The sequence below is a fragment of the Cygnus atratus genome, chromosome 26 (assembly GCF_013377495.2).
Source record: "Cygnus atratus isolate AKBS03 ecotype Queensland, Australia chromosome 26, CAtr_DNAZoo_HiC_assembly, whole genome shotgun sequence".
Lineage (NCBI taxonomy): Eukaryota > Metazoa > Chordata > Aves > Anseriformes > Anatidae > Cygnus > Cygnus atratus.
Window position 1 is genome coordinate 3,491,006 of NC_066387.1, and position 18,015 is coordinate 3,509,020.

Genomic DNA, 18,015 nt, shown 5'->3' on the forward strand with positions numbered 1-18,015 from the left:
TCAGCTGCTGTATCACCTCAGGCTCCTGTGCAGCTGCACTGTGAATGTCTGTGTCTGGTTCCTAGCCTCATACGCTGCATGTGCACCCCCTCCCTACTACCACTGGACTATGCCACACTGCTTCCTTATGACAGACTGGGCTTGGGCTGCCCTGAACTCACCCACACAGTTCTTGCCCGTGGGATCTGACTCATAGCCCAGGTTGCAGATGCAGCGGTAGCTCCCACGCAGGTTCTCACACATGCCGTTGGGGCAGATGTCTGGGTTAAGGGCACATTCATTGATGTCTGCACAGAGAAGGAAGTCAAATTAGATGGATCATGGCCAACCACAGACAAAGAAATCTTCCATACTCTAATTCTTCATTGCTTCTTGATGTCAGTAGCCAGCTAGGGCACCCCTCTGCAGAAATCTCTCCTTCTTGTCCCACCTACCCTCTTGGTGTAACCTAGTAAGCTCTGGGGAGCCTCACCCCTTTCTTCCCAGTACTTTGGAGCTGGGGATACACAGCTGATATGATACAGGGCTCTGAGCTCAGGAGGAGGGAACTGGACAAGGAGTTAAGACGCATCCAGACTCATCACCACATGGAGGGCTCTCTGGTCCTTCTGTTATCTTCTTGAGTCTACTGACAGTGCCTGTCTCCCACATACCAGACCATTTAATTGTCCTGCCTATTTCAATAGGCAAGAAGGTGGAAGGTGCTGTGAGCAAGATGCTGGGGACAACTGGAGTAAACACAGAGCATGATGGGCAACCTACCTGTGCACATCCAGCCCTACCACAGAGGACCATTGCTAGAGGTAGAACAGGGAAAGAGCACCCAGACATGCTGGAGAGCACCCTGTGGGCAGCTGGACTGGCAAAGGGTCATGCCCATGGCTAGATGGTCACAGCAAAGCCCGTCCAATGGCACTGAATCCCTGTGGCCCCTAACCTAGCCGTGGTCCCCAGACTTGCATAGACTCACTGACCACACAGTCACCAGGCTGGAAGAAGTCCCAGTCAGGCCAAAGTGAATTTCCTTTTCCTACTGTTTGACATAAAGAACTGTTTGAGAACAGCTTGGCACCCTGGAATGAGAGATGTGAGGACCTAAGGCCCTGGAGAGTGTGTGGTGATGGCAGGGCAGGGAAAGAGGGGAGTGTTATGTTCGGGTGAGGGCAGGGCCATGGGCCAATGAGCCTGTAGGATGTCAAAATCTCAGCTTCAAAGACTTGCAAGGTGCCTTGGACAAACCTATCCCAGCCTGAGAGATTTTGGAACTGTTCTGCAATGATGTGCAGTGGGTATCACAGGCCACTGCTACCCACGTGCATGGTGGGTGTACTCAGGCCTGCAGGAGGTCTGGAAGTCAAGAGATGTGGGTGTCCCCGCCATCACCAACCTCCTGCCCCCCCATACTGGGAGTTCTGTCCTTAAGAGGAGAGTGCTCCATGTCAACAGAATCAAGAACATGAGGAGAGCAACACGGAGGGGTGGCAGCCATATGGACAGCTCCTCCTGCTTTGTGCTGATATCATTTCACTGCCCTTTTTTGCAAACCTCTTTTTTTGAAGCAAACCTCTCGTGGCCAGGCAAAAAGATATTATCATGGCAAGAAACAGCCTCCCCACTGAACAAGGCACATTTTCATTTGTACAGCAGTGTCCTCGCAGTGCCATAGTGCCAGGTGGCAAGCAGCCCAGGCTGGGGCTTTCCAGACATTGCTGGCCTTTGCCTCCATGCAGTTGGAGTTCAGTTACATCCCCAGGGAACTGCAACCCTGGAGAGGTGCTGAGTGTAAATAGCCCTGGCTGCAGGCAGTTCTGGGCTGACCAAAGCATGTCTGACATTAATATCTTGCTAGAAAGCATCTTATCATCAGCCCGAGACTGATTTCGGCCAAGAAATGGTACCCTGGAAGGAAGCCCAAGAAGCCACCAGCATTTTGCCTCTGGCTCATTCCCATTTGGAAAGTTTTGAAAGACCATAGATAGCTGGCTGCCTTGTGTTCTTCCTGCTAATCCAAGCACTGCCCAGGGCTGGCAGCGTGGCTGCCTGCCTGACATCTTGCACAGCTGTCTAATTCAAAGCAGCCCCTTGGCAACATGTCTCATGCAGCACAACATGCACTTATCACCTCCCTGTCCTTGGAAGACTGTGAACCCTCTTCTGCGACCTAGGAGCTGGAGGACAGAGGAGGGAAATAACCAAGAGGATGCAACTGGTCACACTCTTCACTCCTATCAAAGCAGTGCATAAAACTAAACTCTGTGTTCACATCCCCAGAAATGGAGTTGCTGCAGGGTGCCAGAAATCAACTACTTGATTCAATATGCAGTCTGCAGGGTTGTTTGCTTAATATTAACTCAAGCTTTTGTAGGGAGGAGGAAAGACATAGAACACCCCTATCCCCTTGTGCCCAAGCTCATGTCCACCCACAGACACTCACTAACACAGAGATATGATCTTGCATACACTCACAACCACCCAGGCTATGCAGCCTCCCCCGAGCTTACTCACAAAGTGCTCTCACGTACACAGGCATAATGTTCTAATGCTCCTCCACAGCGCTGAGTCCCTTATGGCACATGCTCCCACAGTCACCCAGATATATGCACACTCAGTTAAAAGCAGATGAAAGAAAGAGCTGAGAATGACTTTAGATGCGTCTATCTAGAATATAGTATTTGGGATGCATGTACCTCTGCCATCAGCTGTTATTCCAATGCCGCTGCTGCAGAGTGCCTGGAATTCAGCTGCGGAGAAAGCACAACAGAGCCATTAGCGTTTCTGGACAGTTCAAGCACAGTGGCATTAATTTATTGTTTGTTTGTTAGAATGTCATTTGTGGGCTTCCAAGCAGTGTCTGTTTACACTTAGGCAATGTATATTTTAGAGCTGGTACTCACAGCTAATAGTCCAAAACTGTGAGAATCTCTGCAATGAGATCAGCATCAGATTTGCTTGTTGATTCAACCTAAATTTGTTGACTGCAAGGTTACACCCCTTTCCCCCTGCCCATGGCTTTTCCATACCATTGCCAAGCTGTCTAGGCCATCTCGTGAAGAACCTGTCACAGACTCAGAACATCATCTCTGAGCACCTTCTTGGCTTTTTGCAAACCCAGACGGAAGAGGAGCTCACCAGAGTTTTTGGCAGGACAGGGTTGGCAGGGCTCTCCAAAACCATGATCTGGGTTAGCACAGCAGCACTCGGACTTCGTGACTGCTCCTGGAAAGGGCCGTGCACACGTGCCCTTTTTAATGCCTCCGTAACAGGTGCTGCGCATGTGGGTGTCCACACAGACTCGTCCATCCACCCCGATAGCCAGGCCTCCAAGGCATTCACATCGGAAGGAGCCCTCTGTGTTTATGCACCAGCCATTCATACAGATTCCTGGTGTCTCACACTCGTCGATGTCTGGAAGAGGAAGCACAAACTGGCTGTTAAGCTACCCATGGGCAGGAGAAAACAGAAAGGGGCTTTAGCTTATTGCATTAGCTTATTAGCATTATTATGATGCTTTCGCATAATGTTCTGCCAGGCTCTGCTGATGATTCAAGGAAAGGAATAGGGATCTGGAGGTCTTCAGTCTCCTGAGACTGAGCCCCTTCTCAGAGCAGCAGGGTCTGTACTCTGCTATGTTAATGGAGCAGTGAGACAGAGAATTCACCTTGTGTCACAGCAGTGTGTTAGAGGAGTGCTACATTTTCCTCTTCTTCCTTTCTCCACTCTGCCTTCACACCCTAAACTTCCTGGCTTTGGGAGGTGACACATGAACCCTGGTGGAAGATACTGTAGAGGCTGGGGAAGCCATGAAGATGATGGCTTCCAGCTAACACTGTGTAAGCCATACAGAGCTTCACAGCCCTGCTTAACCTCCTGTGGAAAGAGGATTTAAGCTCAAATTTGCACTGAAATAGTTGAGGTGCAATAAAATTTTCCCTTGTGCCCACTCTGTTGTTAGGGAAGAATTTCTGGCAGCAGAGCCGGAGATGCCTGGAACCAGGCTTGGTTTTTCTTAGCTTCCCTTGGCCTCAGACTCCTTGCAAGTCCCCAAAAACATGTGTGACAGGCTGGGAAGAGGGCAGAGGCCAAGCTCAGAGGCCTACTCACCGACACAGTAGCGTCCGTTGGGAGCCAGCACAAAACCTGGCTTGCAGATACATTTGAAGCTGCCATCTTCATTGATACACATCCCATTGAGGCACATATTGGTTGTGGCACATTCATCGTGATCTGAGGAGGACAAGCAGAAAAAATGAGCAGGGCCTGAGAGCTCCAGCAGACTCTCCTGTGCTCAGACACTCCTGTCACCAAACTTGTAGTCAAATTGCTTCTTACAGCAGTAGGTGCTAATCCTCAGGCGAAGTTCTCACTGCTACTCCTGTTAAGAACTGTCCTGTACCTCAGTCAGCTGGTTCAGCTTGCAGTAGGACTTGTACCTTAGCTTCTGGAGGCAGCAACTCTCAAGGTGATAGAGAGTATCTTGCTTCCATACCTCTGCTCTGCTCTCCTCTCCTCCCAAGAGATACCCACTCAAGATACACTCTGCCATAGCAGTGTCTATCCAGGATGAAGGAAGATCAGCACAGATTAAAGTATCCCCCCAGGCAGGATGTAGTCTCAGCTCAGATTAAAGTATCCCCCAGGCAGGATATAGTCTCAGCTCAGCTCCAACTTCCCCAAGGCGATGGATGATGACATATCAGGAAATAGCTTACCAACGCAGTTCTTGCCATCAGGGGTGATTTCAAAGCCAGCATTGCAGATACACTGAAAGCTGCCATCAGTATTAACACAGCGTCCATTCCTGCACATCACTCCATTCATGATGCACTCATCAATATCTGGCAGGGAAATAAATATAGGAAATCAGCAGCAGGTGGATTGAGGATCAGTTCCAGCTTAATCAGCTCCATAAGAAACCCAGAAAAGTGCTCTCAGTCTTTCACAGTGTATTCTGCTCCAGGATGACAGTCTTCTCCTCTGTGCAAACTGCTAGAGGTGGAAATGTATGAAAAGCTCTCTGCATGTTCTGGGAGCAGCACTAGTTTTGAGATTTTAGAGCTCTGGGATCTCAGGACTTCCATGATGTCCTGGTTGATATCCTGCCCTAGGGCTCCCCTTGTATCTGAAATGATCCTATGCCTGTTCAAGCCCATAGTAGGCAGCAAAAAAACTCATACAAAAAGCCATGGACAGGCTTACTACTAAGTGTCTCAGAGACAACTAACTCTTAACTTAACTCTTTGATAATCCTGCTGAAATTGGTGTAGCATACAGTGTCTCCCCCAAAAGGCAGGGACAGAAAAGACATACCGATGCAAGCCTGCTTTGTAGGGGTGCTCTGGAAGCCTTCATGGCACTTGCAGTGATAGGAGCCAGGTGTGTTCACACAATCACCGTGCACACAGGGGCTGCTGGAACACTCATCCACATCTGCAAGAAGAAAAGCTTAAATCTGTGAGTCACTAAGGGAACACACACACAGCTACTGGGAAAGGCAACAAATGCTGGCTTCTGTGAGTTGCTGCACCCATTGACAGCATGGCCAGCAAGGATGAAAGCAGTCACATTCTGCATTGAGGAGCCAAAAGCTGGAGCTGGTTGAAAGGTAAAGCCAGCCAGGCCTGAATACATGATAATGACCACGTAGAGAGTACAGTCAGAGGAGAAAGGGATCAGAAGCCTGCAGACCAGAAAGCTTGACCTCTTCCATGTCTTTTTGGAAGCTCTGCCCACTGAGCGAAGGAGGGAGAATATAGGTTGTCTTGGGAATCTGCTAAGCAGTGACAAGCAGCTAAGCCAATGGCAATGTTATGGCTACCAAAGGAGAGTTGTCACCATTGCTGGGTAGACAAATCCTTTCCATCTTCTTCCAGCTTCATTAGCTGACATGAGCCCAACTACAGCCTCTCATAGGGAGCTCTGTCTGGGATGTGGGTTGTTGGGGCAGCAGCCTAAGGTGATGTCAGGAGCTTGCATGGGGCTGGTGCACGGTGGGCGCCGACCTGTGTGTGTGTCAAGCAGATTCCACTCACCAATGCATTCTCCACGCACATCTTGCTTGTACCCCATGTTGCACTCACAGCGGTAGCTGGATGGGGTGGGGATGCAGCGTCCGTTCAGGCAGAGGTTAGTGAAATGCTTGCAGATGTCAATGGTCTGATTTAAAGTGGCAGTTCCTGGAAAGCACAGAGACAGCATCAGACAGATATTACAGCTCCCTTCCCATTTCTGTCCTCTTGAAGGAGGAGCAGTAAGTCCACCATGGTGCTGCAGACACAAACTGAGCTGCCTCAGAATGCTCTGCAGAGTGCTGTGGTACCAGATGTGCCTTCACCCTGCTGGCATCCACAAGACTGCACAGCAATTAAGGTGAGAACTGATATTTATTGTCATCCAGTGCACTTCTGCAGGCCTCAGCTCTCAGCCAGGAGCTATACAGAGATGCACATAAGAAGAGAGTCCAAGGTGGTGGGAAAAAGTCTGTTTTGGGGAAGCAGAGAGTGAAGCAGTGACGTGAAAGCTTCATTCCTGTTTGGTAATTAGAAAGATATTCTGCACTGGAGCCAGCTTCAGCTCCCTTGCTCTGCCAGGAGATGCTGTTTGATCTGCTTCTGGGCTCAGCACTCTGCATAGCATTAGTGTCACATCCCATCACCTCCACAATGTCATAATAAATCTTGTATCTGGCTAAGAGCAGTGGTGGTTTGCTCATGTGTGCACAGCTCAGAGAAGTGGGCCGGCACACAGGCAAACACGCTGTGTATGTTCTGAGACAGGCAGCCAAGTTGGGTCAGCACAGTAAGAAAGTAATTTTAATTACCAATGCTTGAACTTCCTGGGCCCATTCCAGGCAGACCTGGGATCCCGCCTTGTCCATTTGCCCCATTTGGTCCGATGCCTCCAGGTCCGTTGAGTCCCGGCCCAACTCCATTGGGCCCAAATCCAGGAATTCCTGGAAAGCTCCCAGGGAACCCTGGCACGACTGGGAGTCCTTCAATGCAAAGCCTGCGGTACTCATCTGAAACAAACCAGCTGCCTTAGTGCTTTTCCAAGAATGCCTTAAACCCCCCTGCTGCCTCCGCTAGAGTGCAGAGAGCAGAGGCAGAGGGGTGGAGAGGCAGACAGCAGGTAGGGTGGATGCTGCTGGGAACAGGGCAGATGGGTAAGGAGGGCTTTCATGCTGTACACTCTAGACCAGATGATGGGACAACTTGCCAGGGTGTTTGGCAATTGCTTCTTGGGGTGTGTTGGGCAGATGGCACCATGGGTTCCCTTCATGCAGGAAAGGAGGGGACACAGAAGGGTGACAGACTGGTACTGTAAAGCTCCATCCTTCTCAGAGGAGGGGTTGCTGGTGATGAAGGAAAAAAGGCAGGGAGATATAGATAGCTACAGTGTTACGCCTTCTGAAGGCATCCTGATGTGTGGTCTCACTATTATTTGGCCCCAATGTTCAATTATGGTGGGAGCCAAAAATTGCTGAAGGGGTACGAGGAAAGGGATAAATTCGTGCCTTGGCTGAAGTCATCTGGCTTGCCTTCGGATGAACCCCAGGCACAGAAGCCAGCATCCCCACGCAACGTTTCTCTGGGTGTTATGTTGATGGTGTACCATGTCTGTGCAACCCTGGGGTATAACTAGGGCAGGGCAGAAGAGCCACAGGTTGGACCAGCAGAAGGTGGAGAGCCTTTGCATTGCACTTACCAGATCCACGGACAGGGCACATTTCTGGAGTCTGACCGATGGCCCAGCAACGCCCCGAGTCACAGCAACACTGCATCTTTGTGTACTGGCCAGGGAGGTCCCCAGCACAGCGGCCCCCGATCAGAGCAGAGAAACATGTCCCAATCCGCTGGTCTGCAGAGAGGGAGAGAAGGAGACACATTCAGAGGGGATCATCATCACACTCTTGGTCAGGTTCCAAGGGACTGTTCCCATTGGTATTTCTTCTTCATGTCCATTATCCTAATCTGATCTTCTGTTCTGCCTCATCCTCCCACATCGTGATGTTCTCCAGCACCTTCATCTGGTGCACAACAAGGCTGTAGGAGACAAGCTTCACCCTCTAGTGTTAGATCCCAGATTCCCATTTAGGCTCCTATAAGCCACCTGACCAAAACCAGAAAGAGGCAATAGGTTGGCAACACCTCTCCATTGGATTCTCTCCATTGGTTATTGCCCTGAACCCCGCAAGAAGGACAAGATGATTCTGGTTGAATTCACAGAGGAGAAAACAGATGAGATCCCCCACTTCATCTCGTGTTTCCTTACCTTCCCATTTCAAATAAATGAGATTATTTACAGGTGTCTCCTTTCTCTCAACAGTTTCTGCACTGATGATGGATGTCAATAGTCAGGTCTGGGTTCCTTCACTCACCCACCATACACCCCGAGTTACCAGCTGGGAGAGAGAAAAGGCTGAGGATAGCTGGTCCACAAGAGACATCACTGCAGACATCAATAATGCCACCACTGGACAGCCTGACTCATCCTCTCAGCAGGGGCAGATAAACTGTTCTGGAGTAAATCCGTTATTCAAAACTGCATCCTGGGGCTGAGATCTCCATTATTCAGGTTCTTCCTGACATTGGTGTCTGTCTTGCTTATTTACGTTACACTTGTGACCAAAGACTGTCCATCAGTGTCAACATAACAGTCCCTGAACACGACCACATCCCAGAAGCTGTAATAACAAATGCACCTCCCTTCCTTTGTGGACAAACCTGCTTAGCCTCTGCAGAAGTCTGGCAGATCTGATATTTGATTTTGACATACTTTAATTTCTTGACTGTGTTTTAAGAATGAAGTGCTCCAAAAAACAGTGTTTGAGGGACCCTTTGGAGCCTCTCCATCACCTCTAAGCATGGACTGGGACAAAGTCCCTCCTTACCATTTCATGTCCAAATATACTGCCTCAAAGGTAATTCAGACCTGCTAATGAAATCTAGGAACAAAGAAGGCTTGGTGAAAAATATATTTTGGAAATTCATTATCATGTCTGAGGTACACAGAAAGCTGAGCAACACCCTCATCTGTTGACAACAGCACAGAGTCGGAGACAAATTCATCCAGACAGAGGGAGTACTGGGAAGAGTGAGCCTGGCTGTGTAGCTTAGTGATTGCAACCTCTAAAAAAAGGACAAATTTCAGCAATGTGCAAAGTGGGCAGTATTGCACCTCACTAAACCTTGTTCTCCTCTGGGAAGGTGTGGGTGCAGCGGCATACAAGTGTGTAGGGAAAGTTCCCTGTTGACTGCTAAACTAATGAAGGTTAGAGTTGCTGTTTCTTTGTTTTGTTTTCACTTGTAGCAGGACAGAACTGGTAGACCAAGGTGGCAGACCAAGGTGGTTAGCCACCACTTTGGCAAGGCTGGGGATCAAGGTACAACACTTCCAGCATTAGCCAGTGATCCCCAATGCTGTACTTGTACGAAGCAACGACCTTTCCACAGCCACCATGGTCCAGTGTGGACCTGCACAACTCAAGCAAGGCCGTACCTTTTCTTTCCAGAATGGTTATAAAGGTACCTGCCCCAAGTTCCTTGCTTCCCACGAGGAAACACTCCCTGCCAGGTTCCAGCGTCGCTCCCTAACCAAATGGACTGTTCCCAATCTCACACGCCTCTCGTCTGATGGCCTCCCATTCCCAGAGGATGCCTGTTTCAGGTCATGGGTCAGTTCCCACAGCCTGGACGGAGCGGTAAGAACAAGCCCTGGATGATGGTCAAAGCCTGCAGGCACAGCCAAAGCCACAGACACCAAGCCTGGCAGCGGTGTTTAGTGTGTGTGGCTTCTGGACAAGGCCCAGGAGACTGAGGGTCTTTCATATGTCTCGCAAGCCTTGTCTGGCACCAAGCCCTTTAGGAAAACCTGGAATCTTCCACTCATTCATCTCCTGTCCTTGTTTCTCAAGTAAATTAATGAGGGGGAAAGTCTAGTCTGATTTGTCGTCTGTGCTTTTAGACTGAATTAGCCAGCAGGCTGACACTTTCCTGAAATATAACTGAAATTAATTGCATGGAACTGTTTGATCTGTGGGCTGTAGTTACATCTCTTCTTTAATCACATCTCGGGGACTTGCAGAGGACAGTAACCCCGTTTAAAGCCAGGGTGACTATACCAGCAGTTCTTTTAGTAACATTCCTTCAGCCATTCCCCAGCACCGAGTTCAACATGAACTGTTCCTCTAAACAGAAATGTTATCCACGAAAGAGACTTGCAGACAGACCAGGAGAAAGGAACTTTGAGCAAGGGAACTGAATGCAACACAGGAATAGCTCCTAATCCTAGTAAAGCAAAGTACTAGCTGTATGGATGTTTGGGTCATCCCACATCCTTGATCTCTGGCAAATGAAGAGAGTTCAAAAACAATGCCCATATCTTTGTAGGTTTTGGTGACAGCTGCTGGTGTGTAGAAGAGAGTCTTATTTCCACACCACCTTGACAGGTTGAGTGTTATTTAACAACAGCATGAAGCCCACTCCTATTCCAGAAAGCAACTGGTCTCTGAACAAGCCAGGGCAGCATAGTGGGGCCACTTCGAAAAATTGCATGAGCCCCTTTACCTCAAACCATTGGTGTGAATTTATCTAAATGAGCCACTTAGGACAGAGCTTAGATGAACTTCTAAACTGGAGGGTGGTAGTTTGGAATAAACCCTCTGGGCATTAGAAATAACAGATTCCACCCAGCCCTTCTGTTCTTCTATGGGATGCTTGCTGCCATAAAGGCAGTGATACATGGTGACAGCCAGCCAGTTAATGAGCAAGAAGTCATTTGGAGAATGCAACTTCTTCTCCTACAGACAGATATGTGTTGACAGGTTTGACAAGGCAGAGAGGTCACAGCAGTTTGTGTAATGGAGGGAATGGTCTGGCCTTTACTCATCTGGATGAACATTTATTAAATTCAGCTGTCTTTGCTGCAGTTTGTAATAATCTCTTTCAGAAATGAAGGTCAGAACCAATTGAAAACCCATCTGGAGCTGCCTTGGGCAGAGGCAAGGGTGGATAGAAAGAACAGTGGGTCCCTGCAGTCTCTCTGTGACCTCTTCCAGGACCACCCACATGCTGGAGGTACCAGTGAAAAGCCGTCATGTTTTTGTTCAGCTCTGCAGCTGTTATGGGAACAGATTTGCACAATAACCTTAGTAAATCAGATAAAGCTGCAAGTGAGAAATAAGGTGCACATGAGATTACACAGTGCACAGAGGTGGTGGATAGACCCATAGGTCTGTCAGTGGTCTCTGATTCAGGAAGGCTGTGGATGCTTTATAAGGTCCCACCAGGAAGGTGGAAATAGAATGCAGCAGGAAATGGAATTTGGTCTGCATATCATTTTGGGACAGAAGCAACTCCAAGATGGAGCTGCCTGTCAGTGTCTGGCAGAGTCTGCACCTGTATGGCTGGGCCTGCATCTCAAAGGCAGAGGTGTGGCATGATGCCTGGGACAAGCATTACACCAGGAGCTGCACACTCTGGGTAACGGGTGATAATTCATCACGGCAAGTCTCCATTCATGGCAGTGTGGACATCCTCTCTGTGGTGGGCACAAGGTGACTAGGATCTGCCATGCACCTGCAAATGACTGGCATTTTGGGGGGGGTTAAGACATCTAAGAACTTGTTGGCTGGTTCCAGTTTTTAAGCAGCCAGTAGAAGAGATAAAAGTCTGTGCAAAGGAATTGCATACAGCAATGGATTCTCACTGCATACATACATAATTTTCTTTGATTTGATCATGAGTACTTTATGGAAGTCACTTGAGAAAAAGTGAGACACTTAGAGAATGAAAATAAATTTGAAAACTTATTTCTAGTTGTTTCTGGTTTAAGGGAATAAACTCTTCTTGATTTTTTAAAATTTCATTTGTTTTTCTCCACACTTACCACATTCATTTCATCACAGAACATTTTTTTTCCCATCAATTCCTTTTTTGTTATTTGTAAATTCCCCAAGGACTGGGAAACTATAAAGAAGATCAGGGCAAAAGTTGCAAAGGGGCAAAGGAAAATGAAAACAAGGGGAAAAATATCAGCTTGCCTTTACCAGTGCACAAATATGAGGACAAGTATAAAAAGTTATTATAGCTTTTTAAATTACTATTTCCCTAGTTTTGCACTTTTCATCCTGGTGAAAACCTGATCTGTTTCTTTGGAGGTGGGGTGGAAGCAGGCAGAGAAAGAGGAATAGGAAGCACTGGTACTGCATCCCAAGGAAGAACTTTAGAGGGTAAATATTTCTTCCTCTTTGTGTCTTGCCTTTTACTGAAACTGAGAATCTCAAGTGGCCAAAACCAAGCAAACTAATGGTTTGAAAAAGGCATTTGGCCCTGACTACAAAAGGACCTGAGGGTGATTAACTCAGCAGGGAACTGCAACACAGACATCAGCATGTAGCCAGAGGACTACCACCCAAGATGTCCAATGGTGTTTGGTTTGCATGGAAGAAAGGTGCAAAAGGAGCCTCATGCAATGTTGAGGACTAAGGATGTCATCACATGTTCTCAGTTTCTGGAAACCTAACCAATTTCATTCTTGTCTGAGTAAGATTAGTATAGATGGCGGTGTCCATCTCAGTGGAAAGTGATGTGAGAACAAAGGAATAATGCATACTCTGGGTGCAACTCCCACTAAACCAATATCCATGACACACCTTGGCCACCAGTGCCACTTCTGCTGTCTCACTGAAGGAAGGCGGCAGTGCAAACAGGGAAGCTCTGGATTATCAGAAGGCAGTTTGCAAGTGATACTGTAAATTCCCTTCCTCCCTGGCTCCTGGCTGTTCACTGTTTTCTAAACTCACCTTTCAGTTCAACTGTTTTAAGCCTGAGGTATAAATGCATCCTTGAAATAATTCTCCCTCCTCTTTTTCTTGTTATTGTCCCCAGTCAAGGTCCCACCAAGTCATGGACCCCCTTGTACTCCTGGGCCTGGACATGATGGTGCTCACCAGAGGTAGGAGGATGGGAGTCCCAGTGACTATGGAGCCTTTCTATACCCTCAGTCCCTGAAGGTATCTGGGAAGAGCTCCCCTTGGCAGCATACCCCGTTCCCTTGACCCCTTAGGAAGTGCTGAGACCTGTTGGGGGGGCTCTGCTCATAGTCTCTCCAGCTCCTTCTTAATCCTTTTGAGCCTGTGACCCTCACACCACTTCCTTTTTGTCATTTCTTACCATCATAAATATTATTTTTTCATACTTCCTCTTTCCTGTTGCTCTTTCCCTTCCTGGACAATGACCAAAGCAGTCAGAAAGGGTTCTCTGGGCAGGTGAGGCCCTCAGTGACACCCTCACAACCTCCTTTCAATCTCTCACAGCCTCTCTTTCAGAGCACTGCTGCCCTATCAGGAGAAATGAGCAAATAAAGCAATGTGCAGGACTGCTGGCTTGCACTGAACAAGGGAATACCACGTGCATGACTGGAAATGCATCTGAACATCCATTTTACTCATTTTAAAACTATGCTTTTAAGCAGTTCTTGAAAAGCAAACCATTGTACAAACAAGGCTCACAAACTGCTAGAGCAGATTCTTCTGCTGCCTGCAAAGCACTGAGCCTGTCTTTTACAACCATAAATGAACGAAACTGTTGTGAATACACATGGAACTGGATTCTTTGTGTCAAGCACAGATGGTTGAATCATTCAATAAATGTTCATTTCAAATGATGACGGACTTTCTCCAGCTACGCCACTGTTTGCATTTTACTGAGGAAGGCAGCTAATGAGATTTGGGATCAACTCAAGCTCAGTGTCTTGCTGTTTCAGCTGCAAAAACTACAGGAGATTATTCAAATGCAATAAAAAGGTGTTTACTTTTCTAAAGAGGGAGGGGAAAGGGATGGGAATATATGAAGTTTGCCACCATAAAGTCACCACATACTCAGTGTGGGTGCCCCATTATATATAAAGCCGTATGTGGTCGTTTCCAGTCTAAACCTCTGAGAGGTGGCGGTATGACAATCTCTTCTGCTCTCTCCTGATGCTGTTCTTGTTTTAAGGGTGTCTACGTTATTTATTAACTTTCAATTTTACAAACTATTTATTTGATTTATTTCATAGGATGTAAATAGTGGGTTAAAACTCCCAAAATGAGCACTAAAACCCCCTCAACTGATATAAACAGGGTTTATAAAATATGGATTCCACTGCAACAACACCCAATGGTAACTGTGTATTTTGCCAGATAAAATATTGTTCGTCCCAAAATATGACAGCACACTAGCAGCATTTATTAGCTCAGGGAAATGGCTAGAGCATGATGTATTGAGTTTAGATGCAGTCATAGTCCACTGTAGCTAACTAAGCTTTGGACTATTTTTAAATTTGGTCTTTCTAATTTTATTTAGTTCTCTTTACTTGAAACACTTATTTTCAAGGAAAGTGGAGAAATATCCATATGACTCATCAGACAGCCTTCACACCCCTCAAGGCTTATGGAAGGACCTGGGAAACAGGGAGGAAAAGAATTTAATTCTTCTTAAAACCTACCAGGTGCCCAAACAAGGTGAAACGTATGTTATACTTTATAACATTTTCTTTCTGGAACTGGAACATGATTAATTTTTATTCCAGGTTCTAGGGATATAAAAGAGCTTGGACTTTTATATTTATTTTTTTTCTTTATTAATTTCCAGGACTTTCCACAGAAAACTGTGCCTGACGTTTTCCATTGCACTAACAATGATCCTTGCCAAAGATCCTTGCCTTTCCTGTAACAGTTCCTCTTTACAGATCCTTGCATCCTTGCGTTTCTAAAGGCAAATTAAGTTTCTGAATGAAGAGACAAACCCTGGGGTTCATTTTGACTAAAGTAACTGCCCCTGCTGAAAGCAAGTAAGTAGAGAGCTGATCTATTTATCATAGATGCTGTTGTCTGTTTCAAAGAGAAATGGACCATCAAATATTTACAAGACTTGGAAAAGAATTTTGATCTGTTAAACATGCAAGATTCACTCCAGGCTCTGTAGTCTGGAGGCAAAACAGCTCGTAAGTCTGGGGAAAGCTTGCCTGGACTTGAGCCAATTCTGGAAAGCTTTGAAATATAGGCATCTTGAGCCAAACTAAGACAGAGTGAACAGGTATGTTTGAGCCTGTTAAGTGGCACACACTGTCCACAACCAAGCCCTTCATGCAGTCTGCAAGACTGTGATTTCCTTCTGGGCCTGAAAGTTATTTTGTTGCCAGAAATTGGATATTGTGGGAGGAAGGTGGGCTACAAGGTAGTGTGTAAGAGCTTACACAGCAGCCTTGTAAGCCTGCAGGCTCAGCATGTGTGCAGGAATTGGTGTCTATAGTGCCCCGTGCCATGCTTGGGAAGCACCTTTCTTTCCAGTGACTACAGAGGGAAACCAGACAGCCAGCTCCTCAGTGCAAAGCAACTCAGTCCTGAAAGGTTGAGTTCAGTGCAGTGAAATGAGGCCAATTGAGTCCAAGCTTATTAGCTTGGGGCAGTAGAGATTTATGAGCCATTACCTGTAGTCTAAACAGGAAGAAGGAGGAGATGACAAAAGTCACCATTTATTTGCATTGGTTGTGCAAACATTTGGAGTAAACTTTCCTGCTCCTTCACCTCTGCAAAGCAAGTGGATGAAAGTGCAGCTGCAGGGTGTTGTTCCCCGTAACTGGGCTCCTCTTTGATTCAGGAAGGCCTACAGGCTTTTCCTTGGACCTTCACACTGTGCCATTAACCATGCCTTCAATTCAGTCACAGGGGGACTGCTGATATCTCTGTCTGTCTGACATTTAACGCAGGGGAAAAGTGATAGGATAGGAGCACAAGGGTTCTTCTTCAAGCAGACCACTACCCTAGCCAGAGACACCTTCCACCTCAGTCCTCTTAGTGTCCCTGAGCAGCCCCCTGTGAAACACTTCAAACACTAAGGCATCTGCAGCCCAAGTTATTCTCTGTGACTCGGAGATGGGGAAAGCCCTGGTCCACAGTAGCCAAGGAGGAGAGCATCAAAACCTGTGACCAGGCCAGACCATGGCAGCACATGAAAGGACAGCACATGAAAAGCAGCATTTTACAGCTATTGCATGAACAACGTGTCCTTCTGAAATGATTTCCAAATAGCTATCATGATGTGAGTTCTGGGTTTCAGTATGACTTCTCTCTACATCAGTGGTTGTGAGAGTTATCAAGCGTCTTACCAATGCAGCGGGATCCATCTGGGCTTGTCATGAAACCACGCGGACATGTGCACACGTAGCTGCCTGCTGTGTTGGTACACTCACCACCATCACACACGCTGGAGACTGCTCCACACTCATCCACATCTAGAAAAGAATAAACCAACAGTGATTATGTTCCTTTGCAAACCATCTCCTTTCCTACCTGCAGTATCGATCCAGGACCAGAGTTGGAAACACAGAGGACAGCTGCTGGTGTTAAGGACTGTCATGGGATGATTGAAACCCTTAGTGGACTCCTAGCAGTAGGTCAGTAGAGAAAACAAGACTCCCCTAAAGAGTAATTCAGAAGGCTTCATGAAGGCATCTACCTACCTCCACTGACAATACAGGTCTTTGGGTAGGTTGATCTAAAGTGTTCAGCTCCCTGGAGCACAAAGGAAGCTTTAGGACAGAAACACATCTGTGCAGGTGCCTGAACAGTTGTTCTGAAGGCAGAAATGCTTCTGAAAACATCATGTTTTTAAAAAGCACTGGACACCTACAATATTCACAGAATTTTTCCATACAGGAGGAACTTGGTTGAATTTTAAGACAAGTGTGTGTACTAGACCTGTGTACTAACAGTAAGACAGAATACAATGTGTGATGAGCCCTTCTTTCCTGGAAGTGGCTGAACATCTACCTACTGATGGGAAATAGTGGATTAACTCCTTGTTTTGCTTTGCTTGCATGCACAGCTTTTGTTTTACCTAGTAAACTGTCGTTATCACAACCCACAAATTCTTGCATTTTTACCCTTTTGATTCTCTTCCCCATCCCCCTGGGGAAGAGTGAGCAAATGATTATGTGGGGGTTTGCTGTCTACTGGTTTAAACCATGACACCGTGGAAATTAAGGACATTATAGTAAGATTTTGTCAAAGCACAACAGCTATGCTCAGGACTCAGAGAGGCCAGGCAGCCTCAGTGCCCAAAGATATGGTAATGATTGCAGAAAGATTACCAAAGTACTGAAATTCAGAGAAAACCACACCAATGATACAGCTTTTACCATTTGAACTTACAGTGTGATCTGCCTAATGTGGAGATACAGCATACCCTCACCACAAACTGAACACAGAGATTAGTCTCATTGCCAAAGGCCTGGCTACCTGAGTCTGGATGCTGAAAGAGCTCCGACAGGAGCTTTTCACATCCGCATCTCACTGCAGAGCCAGATTCTTCCCTCTGCCTCTCCCCCACGTTTCCTTCCTGATGCAGCTGATGTCCCTATGAGGAATTCTGTCTCCAAGCAAACATCTCCCTGCTCCCCATGCACCAAAATCTGCCAAGTAACCATCAGTCCCTCCAGATCTTCAGGCAGAACACGTTTTTTATCCTAAGGGAAAGCACATAATCCTATCCCAATGGCTTACATTGGGCCCTGTCAAAATGAGTTTCTACACACAATTCTCCAGCTGTGCCTGAACAATTAGGGATTGGATTATGGTTCTTAAGAGCCAGCTTTTTCATTAGACTGTTCACAGAAACCAGATACTAATGCCACATCTCATGAAGCTGTTTACACCTGTGAAGCTGACAGGGAAACACATCCATGACATACCACTCTACACTGCACTGGTGTGGCCTCACATTGAGGGCACCACATTATAAAATAGGACATAAAACTGTTAGAGAGCACCCAAAGGGGGACTGTGAAGATGGTGAAGGGAAGGTCCAGAAGGGAAGACACATGAGGAGCAGCTGAAGTCACTTGGTTTGTTCAGCCTGGAGAAGAGGAGGCTGAGGGGAAGCCTCATGGCGGCCTGCAGCTTCCTGATGAGGGCAGTGAAGGGGCAGGTGCTGAGCTCTGCTCTCTGGTGACAGCAACAGGACCGGAGGGAATGTG

At 47.1% G+C, this 18,015-nt stretch overlaps 1 protein-coding gene across 1 annotated transcript in view; it reads right to left on the reverse strand.

The window, feature by feature from the left end:
- The window catches only part of LOC118258995 (fibrillin-2), a 111,196-nt gene that overhangs the window by 33,636 nt on the left and 59,545 nt on the right, over positions 1-18,015 (reverse strand). Inside the window, exons 8-17 of the mRNA XM_035568150.2 lie at positions 16,147-16,272; positions 7,702-7,854; positions 6,818-7,015; positions 6,030-6,173; positions 5,308-5,427; positions 4,710-4,835; positions 4,102-4,224; positions 3,130-3,405; positions 2,688-2,741; positions 162-287 (exon numbers count right to left, since the gene is read on the reverse strand). Coding sequence (XP_035424043.2) covers positions 162-287; positions 2,688-2,741; positions 3,130-3,405; positions 4,102-4,224; positions 4,710-4,835; positions 5,308-5,427; positions 6,030-6,173; positions 6,818-7,015; positions 7,702-7,854; positions 16,147-16,272 — 1,446 coding nt within the window. The remainder of the gene's footprint in view (positions 1-161; positions 288-2,687; positions 2,742-3,129; positions 3,406-4,101; positions 4,225-4,709; positions 4,836-5,307; positions 5,428-6,029; positions 6,174-6,817; positions 7,016-7,701; positions 7,855-16,146; positions 16,273-18,015) is intronic.